General features: G+C 52.0%; 1 protein-coding gene across 1 annotated transcript in view; it reads left to right on the top strand.

The window, feature by feature from the left end:
• Positions 1-21,450, top strand: part of ITGA11 (integrin, alpha 11) — a 55,850-nt gene that overhangs the window by 21,784 nt on the left and 12,616 nt on the right. The window contains exons 3-19 of the mRNA XM_009892083.1: positions 4,162-4,271; positions 6,724-6,815; positions 7,077-7,191; positions 8,728-8,855; positions 9,524-9,672; positions 10,429-10,573; positions 11,029-11,194; positions 12,275-12,345; positions 13,220-13,364; positions 15,112-15,260; positions 15,557-15,697; positions 16,772-16,975; positions 17,447-17,577; positions 18,260-18,426; positions 19,770-19,912; positions 21,032-21,142; positions 21,313-21,398. Coding sequence (XP_009890385.1) covers positions 4,162-4,271; positions 6,724-6,815; positions 7,077-7,191; positions 8,728-8,855; positions 9,524-9,672; positions 10,429-10,573; positions 11,029-11,194; positions 12,275-12,345; positions 13,220-13,364; positions 15,112-15,260; positions 15,557-15,697; positions 16,772-16,975; positions 17,447-17,577; positions 18,260-18,426; positions 19,770-19,912; positions 21,032-21,142; positions 21,313-21,398 — 2,253 coding nt within the window. The remainder of the gene's footprint in view (positions 1-4,161; positions 4,272-6,723; positions 6,816-7,076; positions 7,192-8,727; positions 8,856-9,523; positions 9,673-10,428; positions 10,574-11,028; positions 11,195-12,274; positions 12,346-13,219; positions 13,365-15,111; positions 15,261-15,556; positions 15,698-16,771; positions 16,976-17,446; positions 17,578-18,259; positions 18,427-19,769; positions 19,913-21,031; positions 21,143-21,312; positions 21,399-21,450) is intronic.

Below are 21,450 nucleotides of genomic sequence, written 5' to 3'. Positions count from 1 at the left end.
GATGGCTCCAGAGGGGGAGACTCCCCCACCTCTCTGGGCAGCCTCTGCCACTGCTCTGCCGCCCTCACAGCAGAGAAGGCCCTCCTCAGGCTGAGATGGAACCTCCTACGGTCACCTTTGTGCCCGGTCCCTCTTGTCCTGTCACTGGGCACCACTGGAAACAGACTGTTCCCATCCCCCCGGCACCTCCCTTGAAGGATTGATCAGCGTTGAGGAGATCCCCCTCAGTCTTCTCCTCTCCAGACTGTACAGCCCCACGTCCCTCAGCCTTTCCTCAGCAGAGAGATGCTCCACTCCCCTCAGCATCTCCGTAGCCCTTTGCTGGACCCTCTCCAGCAGTTCCCAGTCCTTCTTGACCCGGGGAGCCCCGAACTGGACACAGCGCTCCAGATGTGGCCTCCCCAGGGCAGAGCAGAGGGGGAGGACGACCTCTTTCCACCTGCTGGCCACCGTCTGCTTGATGCCCCCCAAGATGCCATTGGCCTCCTTGGCCACCAGGGCACATTGCTGGCTCGTGGCCATCCTGTTGTCCCCCAGCACTCCCAGGTCCCTTTCCCCAGAGCTGCCCTCCAGCAGGTCAGCCCTGACCTGTACTGGTGTGGGGGGTTATTCCTCCCCAGATGCAGTACCCTACACTTTCCATTGTTGAACTTCATGAGGTTCCTCCCTGCCCAACTCTCCAGCCTGTCCAGGTCACGCTGAATAATAAATGAAGATAGATAGGGACTAAATAAATGAAGCAGAACCGGAGCCAGGACTGTTGGAGGCAGTTTGATGGTGGTGGCACACTCCTCCAGGAGGGGATGCTGGGGACGGGATTGGCACGTCCCTTCAGCTCAGTGCAGGTATGTCCAAACAAATTTTTAAGGGCTGAACTCTGAGAGAAATTTCGCAGGGAAATGCTGGCTCCTCCATCACCCGATGCCTTCAAACCAGGGACGGATGTTTCTCCAGGAGGTGTGAGAAACATCCAGCCAAACATAATTTATTGGGTTTAGTATCGAGATTAACATCTGTGACATAGGGAATTTCCCCGAATAATGCTTTGACTAAGGTAAAAAAAAATACCCCAATAATTCCATCGGTACGGAGCAGCCATGACTCGAACTGTTTTAGACACCGAAGCGCGGCAGTGTTTCAGGTTTTATGTTGCCCTGCCGCGCTAGAAGCGCTGCACACGCTGCTCGTGCACGTGTGAGAAAATCATTTAAAACGGCGCCAAAAAAAAAAAAAATGCAACTTGAGCTTGACGCATCGTTTTGCCGTTTGCTGTGAGATTTGCCCAGCCCGCAGGGACAGGCACAGCCATCCGGGCAGGACCCAACACGGGTGCGGATAGCGGCTCGCTGGCAAGGCAGAAATTGAGTTTCCACTCCTCTCCCTGTGCAGGCAGAACAGAGGCTCCTCGGATATTTCCACTCATAGCCTGGTTTTCCTTTTTTTTTTTTTCTTTTCTTATTTTTTTCTCGGGACGAATGTTAAAAATACGTCCTCAGACATGTTGCTCTGAGCAGTCGGCGCTTTTCACATTTAATCCCTTTTTTTTTTTTTCCTTGCTTTTGTTTTCCCCATAAGGAGCACATGAAAAGGAAGGCGAGGGCGGGCTTGTTTGGTTCTTATTTTCTTTTAAAGTTTCGTTTATTAGCCAAGCCGTGACGCAAGGGCCTGCCGCTTCGCTCTTTGCAGAGCTTTGCTTCTTTAGCATCAAGTCATGGCCGTGGGGGGGAATTGCAACCCCCCAGGGAGCACTAGAGGGGAGATTTGGGGTGACCCAAGGGTGCGTGGGGAGGGGGAAAGCCGGGATGGAGCAGGGGATGGCTCCCTGCTGCACCAGGATGCTCCAGTTGGATTTAGGTGATTTGGGACAGGACCTATTTTTAATTTTTTTTTTAAGAAAAAAAAAAAAAAAATCCCTGACGTTTAGGGCACAGGTTTACAAACCACAAAGTAAAGGAAGAAGTTTGTAGGCAACCTGTGAGCTGAGCAGCATCTCCGACAGCCGATTTCGGTGAAGGCTTCACGCATCCCTGCGACCGGCACCTTTCAAACAGCTGGAAAAGCCTTTTCCCAAGCTGCCAAGTTTCCGTGAGAATTTGACAGCTTCAGCTAATTAATCACTTAAACTTAACCGAAAAGGGAAAACAATGCAATTGTCTTTGGGAGACAAAAATTCTGTTTTCATGAGCTGCACAACCCCTCTGCATTCGTGGCAGCGTCTGTAAATATTTGGGCTTTCTTTGAGCTTCCAGCCCTGACGTAGGGCCAGGGAACCGGGGGGGCGGGTGGTTCGCCCTCGTCATCGTCTCGCCTTTGAAAGAGATGCTTCGACCCGATAACCACTGGTGTTGGGGAATATTTATTAATGGCTAGTGTGATAGTATCAATATGTGAATATTAATTAATGGGAAAGCTTCAGCTGGGATTTTCCAGCTGTGGGTGGTAAAAAAGGGGGGGGGGGGGATCAAAGCGGAGCTGCTCTGAGAATTTCATGTTAAATTCTGTGTTTAAATTCTTCTGTTGGAATGAAGAATTTTAAAATGAGAATATCATCTTCTGAGGTGCCTCAACCTTTATTTCTTTTCATCTTCAAGGTCTTTTTCTCTCGCCCCTCCCACACCCTTTCACTACGTTTCGCATCTTCCACCTTCCCCCCGTCTCTGACCGTGAGCAAATGGGCATCGATAGTACAGTAGAGGCAGAGACACTCGAGCAAACTCCTTGTACAGGTCAGGGAGAAGGTACAACATTTCCCTGAGCTTCTGGATGCTACTGAGGACTGTTCCAGATGGTTATTATTTTCCCCTAATTAATCTCCTTGTTAGCAACGAAGCTGTAAGACAGAAAGTATTTCCATGAGAATCCTTAAATCCTGCTTAGATTTTGGAGGTTTTTAATTTGGTGAGCAATTCCGTTTTATAGCGATGGAATAAAAGAAAAAAAAAATAGCGTCTTTGTAGAGACAGCATTTAAAAATAAAAAATAAAAAATGACCATTTCTGGTCTAACAGGGAACATCTGTGCCGGGGACGGTGCTTTGCCAGCTCCTGGGTAGGGCGGTGCGGAACATAAGAGGTCCTGTTTATCTGGTGATCCGGACTTGGACGGTTGCATCCACCGATAGGATTTTGAAAGCGGGGGGAAAAAAAAAAAAAAAAAGCAATGGTGTAGATTTATTTTGGGCTAACACATTGGGAGCAGAAGACGCCAATAACCCGTGGTTCGGAGTATTTTTGAACGAGCCTGGAAGGAATGGTCAAATTCCTCAGGTCCTTCTCTCTTCCTCCTTTGCTTTGCTGTTTTGTCCTATTCTGGTCAAGTCCACATGAAAAAGTGAGAAAAATGTTTGCAATGTCCCGGATACATCCCAACTAGTGGCACACTTGGTTGGGTGTATGTGTTTTTTTCTCAGCTCCTCTTATTTTAAAGAAAAGATAAATGCCCAACGTCCTCACTCGCTGCTGACCTGGGGATCCAAACGTATGGCTCCGGGCTGCTCCTAAGCGAACAATCCCAGGTCGCAGCAAAAGTCCTGGAAATTCACTTTTTTAGCTTTTTAGTGGGGAAAAGTCCCAGCTCCTTGCTGTTCCTTCAGGTATTGCCAGGCAGGACTCCTTCATACACATCCATGTCCTGAAGACACTCTTGGCATGAAAACGTTCCTACCTTAAGCAGCAGTGAGAAGGGACACCTTTGTCCTCCCCTTCCCAGGGTCAGCCGTGGGGACCTCAGACGGATGCTGAGTGTTTCAGTGCCATCCTGGTGCTGGTGCCAGTCACAAGCTGAGGTGGTGACGGGGGTCCCCCTGCTCCTCCCCGTGCTGCCAGATGGTTTGGCAGACCTCTCTGGCTGCCCGGCATTCATTCGCCCCCGTTGCATCTGATGGCCATTACCTCCAAGCAGCAGTGAGTCATCCTCCCTGGTTTATTGCTGCCTGCTGTCATGGGAAGGGGAAGTCAAAACAGTGGTTTTGCTGCTTGCGCTGAGTCAGGTCAGGGGAATGATGGTGTCCTGCCAAAAAGGGACCCTCTCCTGACAGCTCCTGACCCACATACCGGGGACTTGGGCTGGGAATCATTTTATTCCTCTCCAGTGGTGGTCGTGGGTTTGCTTCCACACCCCCCATCCAGCCTCTGGGCACTGACGGACACTTCTTTCTCACAGGCTGGTGGTGGGAGCTCCCTACGAAACCAATGGCCAGCAGAAGACGGGAGACGTCTACAAGTGCCCGGTGACCAGCGACACCCACAGCAACTGCACCAAACTCAACCTAGGTACCGCATACCCGCAGGGCAGCGAGGGGGACCGGGCATTTTTAACATGATGCTTTTTATCACTGCTTTGGTCTGTAAAGAAGCACCCTGTTGCGGTGCCCAGATTGTCCCCAAAAGCATGGGAACTGTGTCTTTTGGGAGGGTTTTTAGATAAGGAATTATTTCAGGTGTTCACATTACTCCTGGTGCTGAGCTTTAAACAATGTTAGGATAAAATCAAGCAAATTGGAATAAAGTAAAAAAGTTATTTATTTAATACAGCTTAAACTGGTTTATTAAATGATCAGGATAAACTTATCGATGGATAATGGTCCCCCTAGCAAACACCTGACTGCACGTGGTGGTGTCTGTATTCCCCCTCCGGGGGATGCTTGAAGGACATCCCCACTGCAGAAGGTTCCCCGGGCGCAGGCAAGCTCTGCTCCCAACATCCAGCCTGCCCCCACTGCTTTGGTATTTGGGGAGTTACCACCCCCGAGCCCCATCACTGCCATCGCCGGAGGAGAGACCCTGGGGGTGCTGCGGTCCCGCAGACATCCCAATCCCATCTGCCTGGATGGAGAGATCGAGCTCTCCCTCTGGGTTTCTCGGGCTGGTCCAGCACCAACCGTGCCAAAAGCACAATATTGCGATATGGGGACATGCCCTCCCTGGGTCGGGATAGCGCAAGGCACAGGGGGGCAAGTCGCCTCTGCTGCCCAAAGTCGGAAACCCGACGAGTGCATCTCTATCTCAGGAGGGAACGTGAGAGCCAGGGAGTTTCTCATGGTCCTGAGGAGCATCGCTGGGATTTGGGGCCAAAGTCTACAATTTTTTAACACTGGAGCGTCTGGAGCAGCTCTTCTCACTTTATTTTTCATCATTATGAATCAAATTATCCTGGGTTTCTACTAGAGCTGATAAGAGAGGAGGAAGTTTGGATCGCCAGCAATATTTGATTGATTGGCTCCAAACCTTCTAATTTTTTTTAAACATTGTTTTTTTTTTTTCCTTTTTTTTTTTTTTTTGTTATTCGGTATGAGAACATTAAGATTGTTCAAGGAAATGAATCTCTTGTGTGTAAATTTGAATCCTGTTAAAAAGCGATCTTTCTTCCACTGGAAATGAGTTTCGAATGAAAAGATCAGTTCCATGAGCACATCCTATTTTATTATTTTTTTTCCCCCAATTAACTTGTCTAGTTAGCACAATCCACTGAGGCCGTTTGAGTAAAACCAGACGCAGAGCTGCCCTGGGGGGGTGCCAAGCAGACAGTGAGCGTGCAGCAGAGATGACCGTAGCGTGGAGAAGCACGAGATGACACGGGACTGGAGCTGTGCCCCTGCCTGCCCTTCCCATGCCGAGCGGGCAGCGGATGCCCGAGCCGGCGGGGAGCATCCTGCTGCCCACCGCAGAGCCGTGGTTGCGAGGTGCAGCGTACCTGGGTACCAGAGCAGGGCAGTGGGGCGGCAGCATCTCCCGCCGGCATCCTGGAGGATTTATAACGTGAGCTGAGAGCTCTTTTTCTCTGCCTTTGCTGCGGCGTGCACGCAGACAGCGGGTGAGGGCAAGCTCAGGGTGAGAGATGGGGCTGCAGCCGGCTGGTCCGCAGGGGAGAGGCGAGGGATTGCTGGAGGCTGCTCGGCATCGGGCTGAGCTCCCTCGAGCTCCGTTGGCATTTTGGGGGCTGAGCCTCCCACCCAGTTTAAACCTCAGTGAGAAACTCCCAAGGCAAAGAAACCAACACCCCCATTTTACCATTAATTGCCCGATGTCCCCCTTCTCGGTTTGCTTCTGGGGCAGAAGAGCAAAAGAGGAGCTCTGTTTCGAGGGGACCTGCGTTGCCCGGACCCCCTGGAGTGGGGAGAGGGCGGCTGGCAGCTGGCACAGCTGGAGCCCCCCCCGGGCAGAGACAACTTTGATGCCCTCATGAAGCTGAGCTGGAGAAACGACTGGGTTAGGCAGCGTTTGTGTCACAGCTAAACAATATTAGCGTTAAGAGAAAGGCAGTGCTGCCCTGGGGACCGTTCCCGGCTTCTGGGCTGACACGGGAAACGAAAGCAATGCACAAAGATAAATCAGCCGCTAAACGCCTGCTGGCCTGGCAATAACAGATGAGATGCTATAGCTGCTCAGAGGGGTTTCTTCCTAAATATTGACTGTGTAAGAGATGCCGTCTCTGACTCAGCTTCATTCCCAGGCAGACGTTTCTCTTTGTTGGTTGAAAGAAACCAGTTGTTGGTTGGTAAGAAAAAAAAAAAAAAAAACAATTCTCATCTTGACGACTGTTTCCAAAAAAAAAACACGAAAAGCACAAAGTCTGCAGTGTAAGCGTGCCGAGATGGCTCTCCTCCGGCATTCAGCTGGGTTCCCTCTTGCTTCAGAGATGCTGAGGAGCACCACGGGGGCCACGGGCTGGGGGGGCTGGCATCCCTGCCCTGCGGCTGCGCCTAACTGCATCCTCTCTCCGAAGGACGGGTGACGCTCTCCAACGTCTCTGAGCGGAAGGACAACATGCGCCTCGGCCTCAGCCTGGCTACCAACCCCAAGGACAACAGCTTTCTGGTGAGGAACGGGGGTTTCGGCACAGCCGGCCTCCCTGCGCAGGGAGGTCGCTGCAAGGTCCATGTACATCGCGTGTGAAGGCGTGCAAGACCATGCATCTCTCTGTTTATATATATGTTGTGTGCGCCACGGGGCTCAGAAACCTCGCTTTCCACGGGGGAAAAAAAAGCCAAGGGAAAGGACAGCCTTGCAAAGCAGCAATTAAAAAGCGGCAATTGTAAACTCATCCCTAATGCTTGATTTTTTTCCCCCCCACCCCAGGCCTGCAGCCCTCTCTGGTCCCACGAGTGCGGGAGCTCCTACTACACCACCGGCATGTGCTCCCGGGTCAACTCCAACTTCAGGTTCTCCAAGACGGTGGCTCCGGCTCTGCAGAGTACGAGAAACAATCTGCCCCGCAGCTCTAACCCCGCCTTTGAAGTCAGAGGGAACTTCTGTTCTCTAATCGCTTCAGTCCCATTGAGAAAACAAAGCGATGTCAGTGTTTAAGCGAAGGCAAGAGAGCAGAGGAAATGGTTGCAGGGAAGTGATTCAAAGGGGGTTACGTACACAGACATCTGGTAAACATTTTCCTTTTGACTGACACCCAGGGAAGACAAAAAATACCTTATTCTTCCAAATGCAGAAATAAAAGTATCCAGAATATTTTATCAGCACAGCTAGCAAGGCAAAATAGGGAAAAAATTCAGACCTTGGCCACAGAAAACAAAGAGCTCGTTGACTGAAAGCTAAATATTTTGGCCCAAATTCGTAAATTTGGATGCGTGATTTTATTCTGAGGTATTAAATAAGCTTCCTGGCTGTCCCGTAGGTGGTAAGAAATTGCAGAAGCCTGTCCGGCACCATGAGGGCTCCTAGAAGCTCCTTGTCCCTGCCAGGCACGGGGTGCGATGCCCCAGCTCTATCACCCCTTTGGTGTCAATTAATTCTCATCGGATAGAGCAGGGCATGGGAAAACAGGACTTTAGAGGGGCAGAGGCAGTAAAGGCAGAGACCACCACCAAATTCTCAGTGTTCTCCTCCCCCTTTATGGCCAGGAGATGCTTTTAGCCCTCGCTGCAAAGGGTCATTGGGTTTTTTTAGAGAGAAGCTGGTTGAGGAGCAGAGTGTTATCATTTAGCAAGTGGGATGCAGGAGGGCGGCTCCTCTCCCTGGGTCCCGGGGTGAGCGGGGCATCGAGATGGTGGCACACGTCTGAGGACCACAGTGATGGAGTGACTCATGTGACACTCCAGTCCATGGATGCGCTAACCCATAAATGACTACAGTGGGTGAAAGGGACAACGGATGAATACCTGTCACTGGAAAATTCAGCATCTTCTGGTTTTCTGCAACTTTTCTAAATTATGTTATATAATATAAGCAAGAGATGATGCTGAGCAATTTTCAACACTGAAAATGAGTCGACTGCCTAAATCCTTCTCGGCTTGTACGGTGGAGCCGAGTCTTGGGGTCCTCGCTGGGGTTTTTGGCTGCCTCGTTGCTGAGGATTTAACGGGAAGGGGAGGAAATGCCCGACTTGCGTTATACGGCGAGCGCAGGCAGGGCTGAGGAGTGACTCAGGGGTAAAGCATTGCTCTGCGGGAGGAGCGGAGACCGGATCCTGCCTGCAGCAGGCCGCCCTTTGAAGTATGCAACTGTATTAGACCGGATAAAGGTCCAAATCTGAATCAGAAAAGATACCGCTGAGTGTTATTCTTAGAAAGTTATCCGCCCTTTTCTCGGCAGAGAGGATGCTTGTGGCTTCTCTCTACCTTGTTGAAGCCCAAAGGTCTTTATGAATGATTGAAATAAGGCTTTTTTTCAAAGAAATCATAAGAGCGAGTACCTGACTGCGAGGAATGAAGCCATAAATCTCCCTTTTACAAGCGTTGCCAAGGTCTTTCAATAACATACTGCATATTTTTCACAGGATGCCAGACGTACATGGACATAATCATAGTTCTGGATGGATCAAACAGCATATATCCTTGGGTTGAAGTTCAGCACTTCCTGATAAACATCTTGAAAAAATTTTATATTGGCCCCGGCCAGATCCAAGTAAGCCCCTGCACAACTTGTGCTTGTCCCCCCCCCGGGTCGGGCAGAGTCCCCTGGCCGCGCTTGCGGGGCCGTTGTCAATGTCCCTTTTCTGCCAATATGCTGTAATTTGGCGCCCCGCTTTTTCAAAATAAACTTTCAATGTGTGGATTTTAAAGCTGAGCCCATGGAAATAACGCTCACGTTACTGTCCCGAAATGAGAGATGGAGAGAGCAGCACCCCACACCCCAACCGGGTATGGGGAGGATGAAATCATATGGAAATACAGAAGTATTGCCCTGTGCTGAAGTGGCTTATTGCAGCTGTGAAGAGCTGTCCATCCTCTTCCTATGAGTAATTGTGGGCGGATTTGGGGAGGGATATCCTCAACAATTTGCACAAATAACCCTCATGGGGTCCCATCTAGAGATGCTGTGGGTACGGCACATCTGCGTCACCCCAAAACCTTTATAGCAGGGCAGGGGCAGCCTGTGTGAGAGCTGGCAGAAAACATAATTAAAACTGGGCATTACCGATGGTCCCATAGAGGGAAAACTGGAGCAAATGGGGATTGATTTTTAATGGTGACTGTTATTTCGTGCGATGGATGAAACACGCCCGTTGCGCCGCAGGCCCTCGCTACGCAGCGGGTTGTTGGCATCTTTTGTGATATTCCTTTAATCCCCAGGTCGGAGTTGTGCAGTACGGAGAAGACGTCGTCCACGAGTTTCATTTAAATGACTACAGGTCTGTAAAAGATGTGGTAGCAGCTGCCAGTCACATAGAGCAAAGAGGAGGTACAGAAACCAGGACCGCCTATGGGATAGAGTTTGCTCGGTAAAAATCGCTCACCTTCCCGTTCCTCCTGATAACAAGTTTGAAATCACTGTTTGTTTTTCTTCCCTCTCTCCCCCGCTTCACTTTACCTCGCTGCTTAGAAAGCAGGGGACACTGCCAGGCTAAAAATGCTTTTGCGAAACCACTCGGTCTTTAATTGCTGCTTTACGGCACGACGTTTTGCAAAGGTTGTAGAGAGGCGGGGGCTGACCTCTTCTCCCTGGATAGGAGAGTGGAAAGTGATAGGATGAGAGGAAATAGGTTCAAGTTATGCCAGGGGAGATTTAGATGGGTTATTAGAAAAAAAAAATTTCACTGAAAGGGTTATCAAACATTGGAATAGGCTGTCCAGGGAGGTGGTGGATTCGCCATCCCTGGAGGTGTTTAAAAAAAGGGTAGAGGTGGTACTTGGGGACATGGTTTAGAAGTGGTTTTGTCACGGTAGGTTAATGGTTGGACTCGATGATCTTAAAGGTCCCTTCCAACCTCAGCAATTCTATGATTCTATTTAGGGCATTTTGCTGAATTCAAGGCTTCTTTCCTCAGTGGAAAAATCCCCTTTTAAAGTCTTAATATTATTGTTTCCCAAGAGTCCTGCACCCGATTGCATCTCCCCGAGGGCGAGCAAGCCCACCGAACGCCGGCTTCGGGGCTTTCCAACGCGGGCGATGGGGCGTGCGTCTCAGCAGGCGTGGGGTTGGGAGCCGTGACCCACCTGGCCAGGCTGAGCAGCACAGGGCATCTCTTCCCTTGCAGCTCGGAAGCGTTTCAGAAAGGTGGCCGGAAAGGGGCAAAGAGAGTAATGATTGTCATCACAGATGGAGAGTCGCACGATAGCCCAGACCTGGAGAAGGTGATCGAGGACAGCGAGAAGGACAACGTCACCAGATACGCCGTGGCGGTGAGTGGCGGTGGGGGTCTTTCGGTGCCAGGCATCCGCATTGCATGAAGGGAGCCCAGACTGGGCTGCCCAGAGGAATTACAGCAAATCCTGGTTTGGTCCCACAATGGGGTGTCACGTGATTCTAAGAAATTTTTTGATTCTAAGAAATTCTTTACTGTGAGGGTGGTGAGACACTGGAACAGGTTGTTGGAGAAGTTGTGGCTGCCCCATCCCTGGTGGGGTTCAAGGCCAGGTTGGACGGGGCTTGGAGCAACCTGGGCTGGTGAGAGGTGTCCCTGCCCAGGGCAGGGGGTGGAATGGGATGATCTTCAAGGTCCCTTCCAACCCAAACCATTCTATGATTCTGTGATTCTATGCCAAGGCTGTCAGGCTCCTTCCATACGGATGCCCCTTTGGGGTGGCTTTCTCCATGGCATGAAAACCCGAGTCTTGCATTTCTATTTCAAACCTAGGTACTGGGTTATTATAACAGAAGAGGGATCAATCCCGAAGCCTTTTTGAATGAGATAAAATTTATAGCGAGCGACCCAGATGACAAGCATTTCTTTAACGTCACCGACGAAGCAGCACTCAAAGACATTGTGGACGCGCTGGGGGAAAGGATATTCAGCTTGGAAGGTGAGTGGTGCTCCTCCCTGACACGTCCCGATCAGCCGGGCTGCAGCGGATTGCTTCAGGTGTGCTATCGGTCCTCGGTTTGCCGAATTTGAACGGGTCGCACTGGGGGTTTCCCGAATAACTGTTTGATACAGAACCTAAAATCACACTTTGAATATCTTCCCATATAAAGAAACGTCTTTATTTTGAGTGCTTTGCATCCCTCAAGCATCGGGAGCGCAGATGCCCTCTCCTCAAAAGGTGACCCCTCCTTCTTGCAACCGTTATTCGCAGAGCTGTGGTTGCCCCGTCGTTTATAGCAAACCTTTGAAATTTGGCATGGGGGTCATCTGGGTGTCGGCGTCTTTCTCACCCATCAAATTCCATTCAAACCCAGCAGGCGAAAAAACACACGCCGATTGCCAGGGACTCCCTGGAATGTCAGTCATTGTGGGGTTATGGGAGTAATGTGAGGTTTTTTCGTTTATTGGCTGAAATTAAATATCAGGAAATATTTTTGTTCAAAATGACAGTGTTTCTGTCCGCCTTGTGACAAGTTTGTCGGTCTCCAAAACTAAATTTATCTAAATTTCATAGGAAAAGCACACCCTGGGATGAACAATTGAAACAGGAGATGGAGGACTTTGACTGGAAATTAAACAACTTGGGGTTTGGGGGAATTTTGGTCAAACCAGTTCACAAACTCTCCACCAGTTTGCCAGTTATCTCAGTCCAGCCAGCTTCTCAGTGGAAAAAAAAAAAGCTTACCTGGGTGAGAAGCTTCACCCAGTTGCAATTATGAAATGAAAACCCCTAAATCCCCATTTTTGTGTGACCTTACAGCTAGGAAAGGAGAGAACCGCACCGCAGCAGAGCTCCCAGTATTTATTAGCAGCCCCAGTTTGTCTAACTGTGGTGATTTAGGGAGAAACAAGCACACTTATGGCAACTGAGGTCCTCTGTGCCCCAAGTGGGGTGGAGGTGGGCGCTTATCCCACCCCGACCCACCGAGGCGCCGCTCAGCCCCTCCAGGAAAGCAAAGCTCTCCATTAAATACAAATTCCCTTCTTTTTTTCTTTCTTTTTTTTTTTTTTTTTGGAGGAACCAACAAGAACGAAATCTCCTTTGGACTGGAAATGTCCCAGACTGGATTTTCATCGCATGTTGTGGAAGTAAGAGAGTAAACGTGGGGGTTTTTTGCCTGTGCAAGTGGGCACCCTTTGCTTTTTATTGTTGCTAGCAGCTTCAGGTGGGGAGACGGGTACTTTGGGCAAGGTATTAATAATGAAGATAAATTGCTAACATGAGCAGAAGGAAGAAAATGCTGTTGCTGTTGGTTTATCCCCCGGGGAAGGGATCTGCTGGGACCCCAGTGCCTTCCTTAGGTCCAGCCTGCAGCAGCTCCTCGGGATGCCACAACTTCAAGGTGTTGGGATGTGCCACGGGGGAGGGCACTTGCGAGTGGTGGGATGCAGAAGATGGTCAGTCCCTTTCCACCCATGGGCTTTGCAGGCTGGCAGGGCCGAGAGAAAAGCCGGGAGGAATTTCTGCTTGGGCTTTTCCCGGGGAAGAAAAGTACACTGAAAAGATATGAACAGGGTGGAAATGTCATTCCAGCATGTTTAAAAATCTCCATCTTTCCAGATGTGCTTTGGAGAATGGTTTGCTTGATGAGGATGATTTTTATTGATAATAATAATTATTATTATTATTATTATTGCTATTATTGTTGTTGTTGTAGTTGTTGTTATTATTATTGATTTTTTTTCTTTTCCATTTGTGAGATTTCTCCCCTTTTCTGCAAAACATGCAATTTCTGGGAGGGACCATTTTCTGGCTTTCTCTTCTGCACTCTGCAACCTCTAATAACACATCGTCTAGGATGTGGGCTTTGAGGGACCCCCATATGTGTTCTCACACAGAACCGGCCCATCAGGTCCCCTCTTCCATCTCAGCATGAATCGGCTTTGCCCGGATGGGCAGCGCGAGGGAGAATTGCCTCCACTTGGCAAGAAATACCCTCAAACTACTCCTCCTGTCCTGCAGGACGGGATCTTGCTGGGGGCAGTGGGTGCCTACGACTGGAACGGAGCCGTCCTGAAGGAAACCAGCAGCGGGAAGGTCATTCCCCTGCGGGAATCTTATCTCCAGGAGTTCCCGGAGGAGCTGAAAAATCACGGAGCTTATTTAGGTAAGAAAGCCGAATGAGGCTCTCCTGCCAGGGCTGAATTCATGATTCTACACTTAATAATAGGAAGAACAACATATTTCTCAAATGAGTAACAGCAGCCAGCACTCCCGGCATAGGCAGTACCATGCCCGGCTGGTTGCAAGCTCCCGTTGATGTGAGACCTGTGTTGCCCCTTGCTCGGGGATGTAGCGTACGTGAGCATCCGTGCCTGGGAAGAGTCCAGTGTCGACCATGATGTGCAGCACAGAAGTGATTTAAATGCAGAAGTGGCTCAGACACCGCCAGCCCGGGTCATCTACAGCGCTTACGGGAACGGTTTAAAAAGCACTGATGAAATTTCATGCCTAGGGAGGAAATACCTGCTGGGTTAATCCGTTCCATGTGCGGCTCTTGAAGTCCCGGAGTAAAAACTGTCAGCCTGGTTTGCAAAATGAAGCCTCTCTTCGGAGATGCGTGTGGCAGGCTGAGCTGCCCCGCGGCAGGCAGCGGGGTGGGATGCTGGGGGGTTGCCCGCCAGCGTGTCGGGGCTCTTCCCTCCACTGGGGACCCAAACAGCCCCCTGGACACACAGCTCATCTCTTGGGGTGACAGCAGGAGTGTCCCCCGGGCTCGGCTGTGAGCATCTGGAGCGGGGAGAGCTGCGGCTGTGCGAGGGATACCCATGACAGTATGTGGGAGCTCAGCTGGACTCTGTATTTCCCATTGCCTGGAGTAAGAAATCCAGAAATATTAAGGAAACACTGGTGCATTCTGCTGGAGAGCAGCCCAGTGCCAGGACCCAGGGGTTTCAAGGCTGATGGCCACAGGAGGGCAATATTTAGGGAGGCAGAGACCCCAGGTAAGGCCAATGCCCAGGGAAGGGGCTCCATAAGCCCAAATAATCCCCGGAGATACTAAAAATTCGATTGGATGTGACCCCAAGGGATCTGATCCAGCTTCATGGTTGGCTGTGCTTTGAGTTTCTAATAATTTAAGTAGCTTTTAAAACTGGCTGTGAATGTGCAGAAACCGGGACCTGGGTTTGAAAAACAGGATTTTGCAGCCCCGGCATTACATTCCTACATAAGCCCATCCGCAACCGCAGGCAAGCGTCGCAGCCCAATGTGCAAAGTGTGGTGTCGGTGATGCCGCCACAGAAAATAACACTTCTGGGTAGGAAAGAGGGATTGCTCAGGGTCATTCGCTCACGCAGGGTTATTTCCATAAGGACTCGTGAGCGACAGTCTTGATGGATTCATGGCTTTTATTGGGCTGTGAAAGTTAACGTCAAGCATCAGCAAAGCCTTTCACGCTTGGTTTCGGGTGCGGTGTTGCCGGGGTCTGGGAGAAGCAGTGCAGCGGGCACTGCAGGCTCCCGGCGTGCACGCACCTTGCTGGGGTTTGTTTGACTTGATGTGAGCCATGAAGTAAAACACTTGTCGGGTCGGGAATCGGGCTTGCCTTCAAGGAGAGACGGATTTTGCACCGGCTTCGCCGGCTGCGTTAGGTGGTGCCAAAACTCTTGGTGCGGCTGCGCTGCTCGGGATGTAGGTAGGACCTGAGCAAGCGGCTCAAAGCCCAGGGTCAGGGCGCCGGGGTTTATTTGAACGACTTTATCTTTGAAGAAATCTGGGTTTCTCACTTCCCCATCTGGGAGGCGGCCAGAGTTGTGTCAGCAGCTGAGGGCTAATGGGAAGCAGATCGCCGGGCTGGGAGCAGGCAGGGAGCTACTCAGCCGTGCTCACCCCGTGCCAACCCCCCCTGCCAGGTTACACCGTCTCCTCCGTCATATCCACCGAGCGTGAGCGGATTTACGTGGCGGGAGCGCCCAGGTTTAACCACACCGGGAAAGTCATCATTTTCAGCATGCACAACAACCGAAACCTCACCATCCACCAGGCGCTGAAGGGAGAGCAGGTAACGCTGGGCTACACGCTGCCAAGGATGCTGCAGGGATTTTTCCACCTGGCGCGCGTGCTCCTCTGCAAATCCTCCCCCTGCGTTTGGCAAATCGTTCTGTTTAAATGGTTCGGCAGTGTAATGCATCCATGGGCAGCTGGGGGTGTCCTGGCTGTCGCTGCACCCGCAGCTCCGAACCGCGTGGCTGCAGCAGGGATGGGGCTTGGAATGTCCCTGCGGTCCCCGACGGGGAGGGTGGCGGTGCCCCTGCACGCCGGGAGCACTGCTGCCATCCCCTCCTCTGTCTCCTCCAGATCGGCTCCTACTACGGCAGCGAGATCAACTCCCTCGACGTCAACGGCGACGGCGTCACCGATGTTTTGCTGGTGGGAGCCCCCATGTACTTCAGCGAGGGCAGGGAGAGGGGGAAGGTCTATGTCTACACCCTGCGGGAGGTACGTGGCAGCACTGCGGGGCGAGCTGGGGACGCCGCAGGGGCTGGGGGCGTTTGGGCTCTAGCACGGGAACTGTGTCCTCTCGTGTCACCTCCCCGGGGTGGCTCCAAGCTGCACGAACCCACCAGCCCCCATCAAACATCATAGGGCACGGCAGCCCGGTCCAAAGGCAACAGAGCTTGGCAGGGCCTCGCCCTTGTGGGTGGGGGGGCAAACGCTGAACAGAGCTTGGCAGCACCTTGCCGTTGTGGCTGCTGCCAAACTCGAGGAGGATTTGTCTGTTTTCCTTGTTTATAAACAATCTCGGGAGGGTTTGCTCGCTGCCAGCGAAGGGAGTCCAGCCGGTGATGGAGCAGCGCTGCCTCGTCTCCAGGCTTCGCTGCTCCCGGCTCGGAGAGCTTCCCAGCCCCGAGGAGGTGATGCACAGGGTGCAAGGTGGGGTCTTTGTAACACGGGAGAGATTCCGGAGAAACGGTCTCCATCCACTTTGCTCCCCCCTAAAGTGTCCCCTCAAAGGACACCCTCCTGGCCAGGGTCATGGGGAGCAACAAGGTCGGTCCCTCCACCATTGCTTCGGGGCACAGATAGGACACGTGGCACCCCCGTCACCTTCCCTGGCACCCAGCAGCGCTCTGGGGCAGGACCAGCTTTTCTGCCGCCCTCAAATCTGGCTCCAAATGCATTTTCTGAGCCAAATCCATCAGGCTCTGGGGACGTGCAGGGCAGCGAGCGGGTGGTGCTCTTCAGCCAAGGCTGCAGAGCCCGCCCAGAGCAGCGGGACTCCCCATATCTAAAGCACAACTTTTTATGTGATTATTTGTGTAGGTTGCTATAAAAGGAAGGCAAAGCAGGCACGGGGCTGGTGCGGGGCTCATCCATCCCCCGGGATGTGCTGAGCAGAATGTCCCACAGCCCCAGGAAGGCTCTCACCTCCTTCCTTAGAGAAACTGCTCACACATCACTGCATCTCGTTTGCTTGCCTTTGAGGGTTTTCTCCTCCTGCCAGACTTGCTGCTGATGGTTTGGGTTGGGGTTTGGGGTTTTTTTGCCTTTCCTCTTTGGCTGGCCCGGCAGAACCGCTTCGTTTCCAGTGGTGCCCTCGTAGATCTGCAGAGCTACCAGAACTCCCGCTTCGGCTCCTGCATCGCCGCCGTGCCCGACCTCAACCAGGACTCCTACAACGACCTCGTCGTCGGCGCACCTTTGGAGGACGAGCACCAAGGAGCCATATACATCTTCCTCGGCTTCAAAGAGACTGTTCTGAAGAAGTACAAGCAGGTACAGCTCTCGGGTGCTCTGGTTGTCCTCATCCTTCATCAGAATAAACGTCATTTGTACCCATTTTAAGGACTGATAGAGCAGAATAAATTCATATGCAGTATTGCATTGTTAATTATTATTGCTGAATATTTTCTCTTGTGAGGGGTCCAAGACAAAGCAAATGTAGGGTACAGAAGACATGCTTGAAATTAAGGGCAATGCTTAGCACTCAGTGCAACGGATTGCTATAGATAAAGTATTTCTCACGCTTGTCAGAAATAGTAAACACACAGACTAAATCATCAGAAATCTCTAGATGGTGTCTCCAAAGATAAATTGCTGTCATTCCCTGGAAAATTATGTTTGATGCAATCACTTAGAAAGGAGCATCTTCAGTAGCATGGTGGAGGTCGGCATGGCAAACCCCTCCTTCACGGGCAGGGATGCTCCTGCTGGAAACCAGCCTGGATTCTTCCCTTTGGTTTTCAGAGGATAGCAGCTGCGGACCTCGCGCCGGGCCTGATGTATTTTGGATGCAGCATCCACGGACAGCTGGACCTCAATGAAGACGGGCTCGTAGACTTGGCCGTCGGTTCTCTGGGGAACGCCGTGCTGTTGTGGTTAGCTATATCTCATTTGGCACTCACCTCTGCCTGAAAATCATTGCAATATGCTAACGTTTGGGGGGGGGGATTGATGTCCCAACAATCTGACCCATCTTTCTCCAATAACAACCCCCTATGCAGTGGGACCGTGGGATTTCAATGCACTTGGACCCAGAAGGACATCAGAGGTGGTTTTGTATTGAATTTCATCATTAGTTCCCCAAGAGTTTTAAACCAGCTAATTCGTTTGTGGTGATTTGCCCAGGCTCCCTCTGGTCTTATTTAATAAGAACAATTTCAAATTTGCAAATATTGATTAATGTTTGGAAAGTCCCTTGAAGCTGTCACGACGGAGGGTAGCCGTGCCCAGCAGAGATGGGCCACCCTGAGGTCTACCTTTGAAAGTGCTCTGTGCACGCAGGGGGCCAAATCCTGCTTTCGGTGCTGAGCTACTTCATCGTCGTAAGCAGGAGGTAAATACCTGCAAGAGATTTTATTCTTCAAATACAACATAGATGAGCAGAGAGTAGATCAATGTGCTCTGGTGGCTTTTGGTCTTCCTCAGCGCCTTCTTGATGTTAGGAAAAAGGGTGGAAAAGTGTGAAAAGGGTGAATCTGGAGGGTCTTAGAGGCGGCTGCGGACGTCTGCAGGCATCCCGTGCCCCAGCACACCTCCCGACCCTCGCTCGCCCCACAGGTCCCGCAGTGTGGTCCAGATCAATGCCAGCATCCGCTTCGAGCCCTCCAAAATCAACATCTTCACCAAGGACTGCAAGCGGAATGGGAAGGATGCCACCTGCATGTCGGCCTTCGTCTGCTTCACCGCCGTCTTCCTCTCGGCTCACTTCCAGACAGCCAGCCTGGGTAAGTGGCACCGCTGCTTGCGCGACAAAAACCCCACTTCATCCGTCGTTTAGGTCTCCAGCTCCGAGGAAGCACCCGGCTTCTGCCAAGGAAAACCATCCAGGAGCTTGGCACGTCTGGAGGAGTGCACGTTGCCATCCACCACATCCCTTTTTACCCACAAATTTGTCCCTCTCCTGGCTGATGTAGCAGGGACGGTGGCTCTGCCATTAAGCTGTGCCAAGAAACACTCCCAAGGACACAACTTCACCCGCGTTTAACCTTTTCCCTCACCTACGCCCTGGCGCCAAGCTCTCCTGCAGCTCGCCGTGCTGTGGTACGTGTGACGGGGATGTCACCACCACCTCGCCGGGCAGCGGGACAGGAGAGGACGTGCCCGGACCGTGTCCCGCAGAGCTCATCCATTCTCTTTGCTGCAGAGGCAGGACACAGCTGCCGACCATATGTGCGTGTTTCCCTAATATCCCGGGGAAATCTCTGTGAAGTTATTGGCCGGCTCTGCTTTTAAACCCTTGCGTGTTGCTGTGACCCCGAGTCCACCCGGCGGATGCCCATGACTCAGCTGGAGCGGGGAGAAGCCATAGGGGCTGAGCCCCCTCCAACCCGGCAGCAAACGCTGTCAGAGGGATATCGGGTCCCAAGCAGAGCCAAAGGCAAAGCTCCCATCCCCTAGAGCAAGAATTGGGATTTGTGCTATCAAATCCAGTGTTTTCCTCCTAACCGCTATCACTGCCGAGCTTGCAGGACAAAAAAAAAAAAAAACAAAAAAACCTGAGTGGGGTTTCCTTTATTAATTTATTTTTACACTTATTTCTACCCAGAAGAGCCACGCCGTGGACGCTGCGTGCTGGGGACTGGTGGTTGCTCTGTGCTTATGCACATTTTGGTGTACTGGGTGCAAATCGGCACCGGGTTGAGGACCTTTGGTTTCTTTTTGACAGCACTGCAGGAAGCAAATGAACTCTGGTAAAGCATCCAGGAGAGGAGAGTGCTCCGGGGTACGATACCTCCAGAACTGGCACAGGCCAGCATGTGCATATAGAAGAGGCAAATAAGTAGATAACCTGCACAGATTTTACACAGTGTCTTTTAATAATGTATTTTGAAAGTTCTTCATTTGGCCTGGAGAGGGGATGCTTTGCCCAAAAGAAATGTCTGTTAGAAAAAGGCAACGACAACTTATAACCTGATTTTCCTGATTTTCCCTTAGCGTGCTGCCTGCCACGCTCCCCCCAGTGGGGCAACAGGGGCTTGAGTGCACAAAAGCCCATTTTTGACCCCATGTGGCTATATAGTGAGCGTAACCCTGGGGAGAAGCCCTGACGGTGCTGCTCTCCTTCCAGCGCTGCGGTACAACGCCACCATCGACGAGCGCAGGTACACGCCGCGGGCTCACCTGGATGAGAGCGGAGAGCGGCACACTCAGAAGGGGCTGGTGCTGCTCGCCGGGCAGGAGCACTGCGACAGGCTCCAGTTCCACGTCTTGGTGAGTGGGAAGGAGGACAAGGCTGGGGTGTCCTTCTCTGCCAGCCCCGGGGGAGAGCCGGCCGCCCGAGCAAAGATGCTCTCCACCACGTGCAAAACAGCGATGCGCCGGGACGTGGTTGGAGGAACCTCCTCGATGGCTTCACGGGGCTGGAAATGAGCCTCATCCTCCAGCTTGGATTTCTTCGCGCCGGGTTTGATGTGGTCAGGGATGGAGCTGCCGGCGCGCGGCAGCTGCTGGGTCCCCAAGCGCTGACTTCATTGCACTGTCCACGAGCCGCTAGCTGTGCCCTCAGGGAGGGCGTGCACTCCTGACACCCGGGTCAGGCTGGTCCTCTTGCTCCAAAATTGGTGAAAACTCATTTTTTTCCACTGGGGAACCAAATGCCTCCATGGCAGTCCTCAGTGCTCTCATCTTCTGCACCCCTCTGACCATCAGCGTCCCCTTCCCCGGGTGCAGGAGCCAGCAAAACCCTCTGCATCGCTCGCAGGGAACAGCTGATGCACAACCCTGGCCAAAATCAAACATTCCCAGTGAATGATGAGAATATTGCGGAGGCCAGGGAGGGCCAAGCTGCCAGACTGGCCCGGCCCCAAGCCCTGGCCTGAACTGCCGTGAACTTCTGGGAAATTTGAGTCTGGAGCTCGAGATGTGATTTAGCCTGAGAAACATCTCACTTCAGAGCATCTAACTGCATCCCATGCAGCCGGGGCAATGCATGGGAAGAGCTCATAGAGCTGCAGGAAAGGTGCAGCTTCACTACCAGCCGGAGGAGCCCCAGGTAAGGGTTGCAGGACAGTTCTGTCCCCCCTGGGAGCCTGGCTTGGGGTCAGTGACCCCGGAGCATCTATCTTTTGGAGCTACGTCTTCAGGGTGCAGCATTTCCCTCACCATCAGATGGGTGTTGAGTAGCACCGCTGAGCTCAACTTGTCCCCATCCCTAGGTAAGGGTTAGCTGGGGAGACAGGATGATGACACACCAAGTATATGAGATTGCAAAGCTTTTATTTCATAAAATAATCACACACGCCCGTAGTTCTGCCTTACCTCGCTCTCCGATGCTGCTCCTCCATGAGCAGAAGCCCTGTCCTTCTCAACGATGCTTTCTGTCTGCCGCAGGACACAGCTGACTATGTGAAGCCGGTGACGTTCTCCATTGACTACGAGCTGGAGCAACCCGAGAGTGGCCCCATGCTGGACGAGAGCTGGCCCACCTCGCTCAAGGTCTCGGTAGGTAGCAGCACGCGCTTCTTTGTCTTCAGGCTGTAATCCCTGGTCCCCCCCGTGGTAGCAATGTGTTTGCATTCACTGCAGCCTGGGATCACCGCCTGTGTCCCTTCTCCTTGGAGTACAACCCGGGGCTCCAAGTGTCACTGAGCTGCTCTTGTCATCCCTCTCAGGTCCCTTTCTGGAACGGGTGCAACGAGGATGAACACTGCGTCCCTGATCTGGTCCTGGATGCCAGAAGCGATGTGCCCAGTGCCATGTGAGTAGGTCGCTCAGAGCATCCTCCCAACCCTTATCACAAACGGGGGGGG

Source organism: Charadrius vociferus, unplaced genomic scaffold (assembly GCF_000708025.1).
Source record: "Charadrius vociferus isolate BGI_N301 unplaced genomic scaffold, ASM70802v2 scaffold249, whole genome shotgun sequence".
In the NCBI taxonomy this organism is placed as follows: Eukaryota; Metazoa; Chordata; class Aves; order Charadriiformes; family Charadriidae; genus Charadrius; species Charadrius vociferus.
The sequence above is the reverse complement of the archived record's forward strand: the minus strand, read 5'-3'. Positions and strand labels throughout refer to the sequence as shown.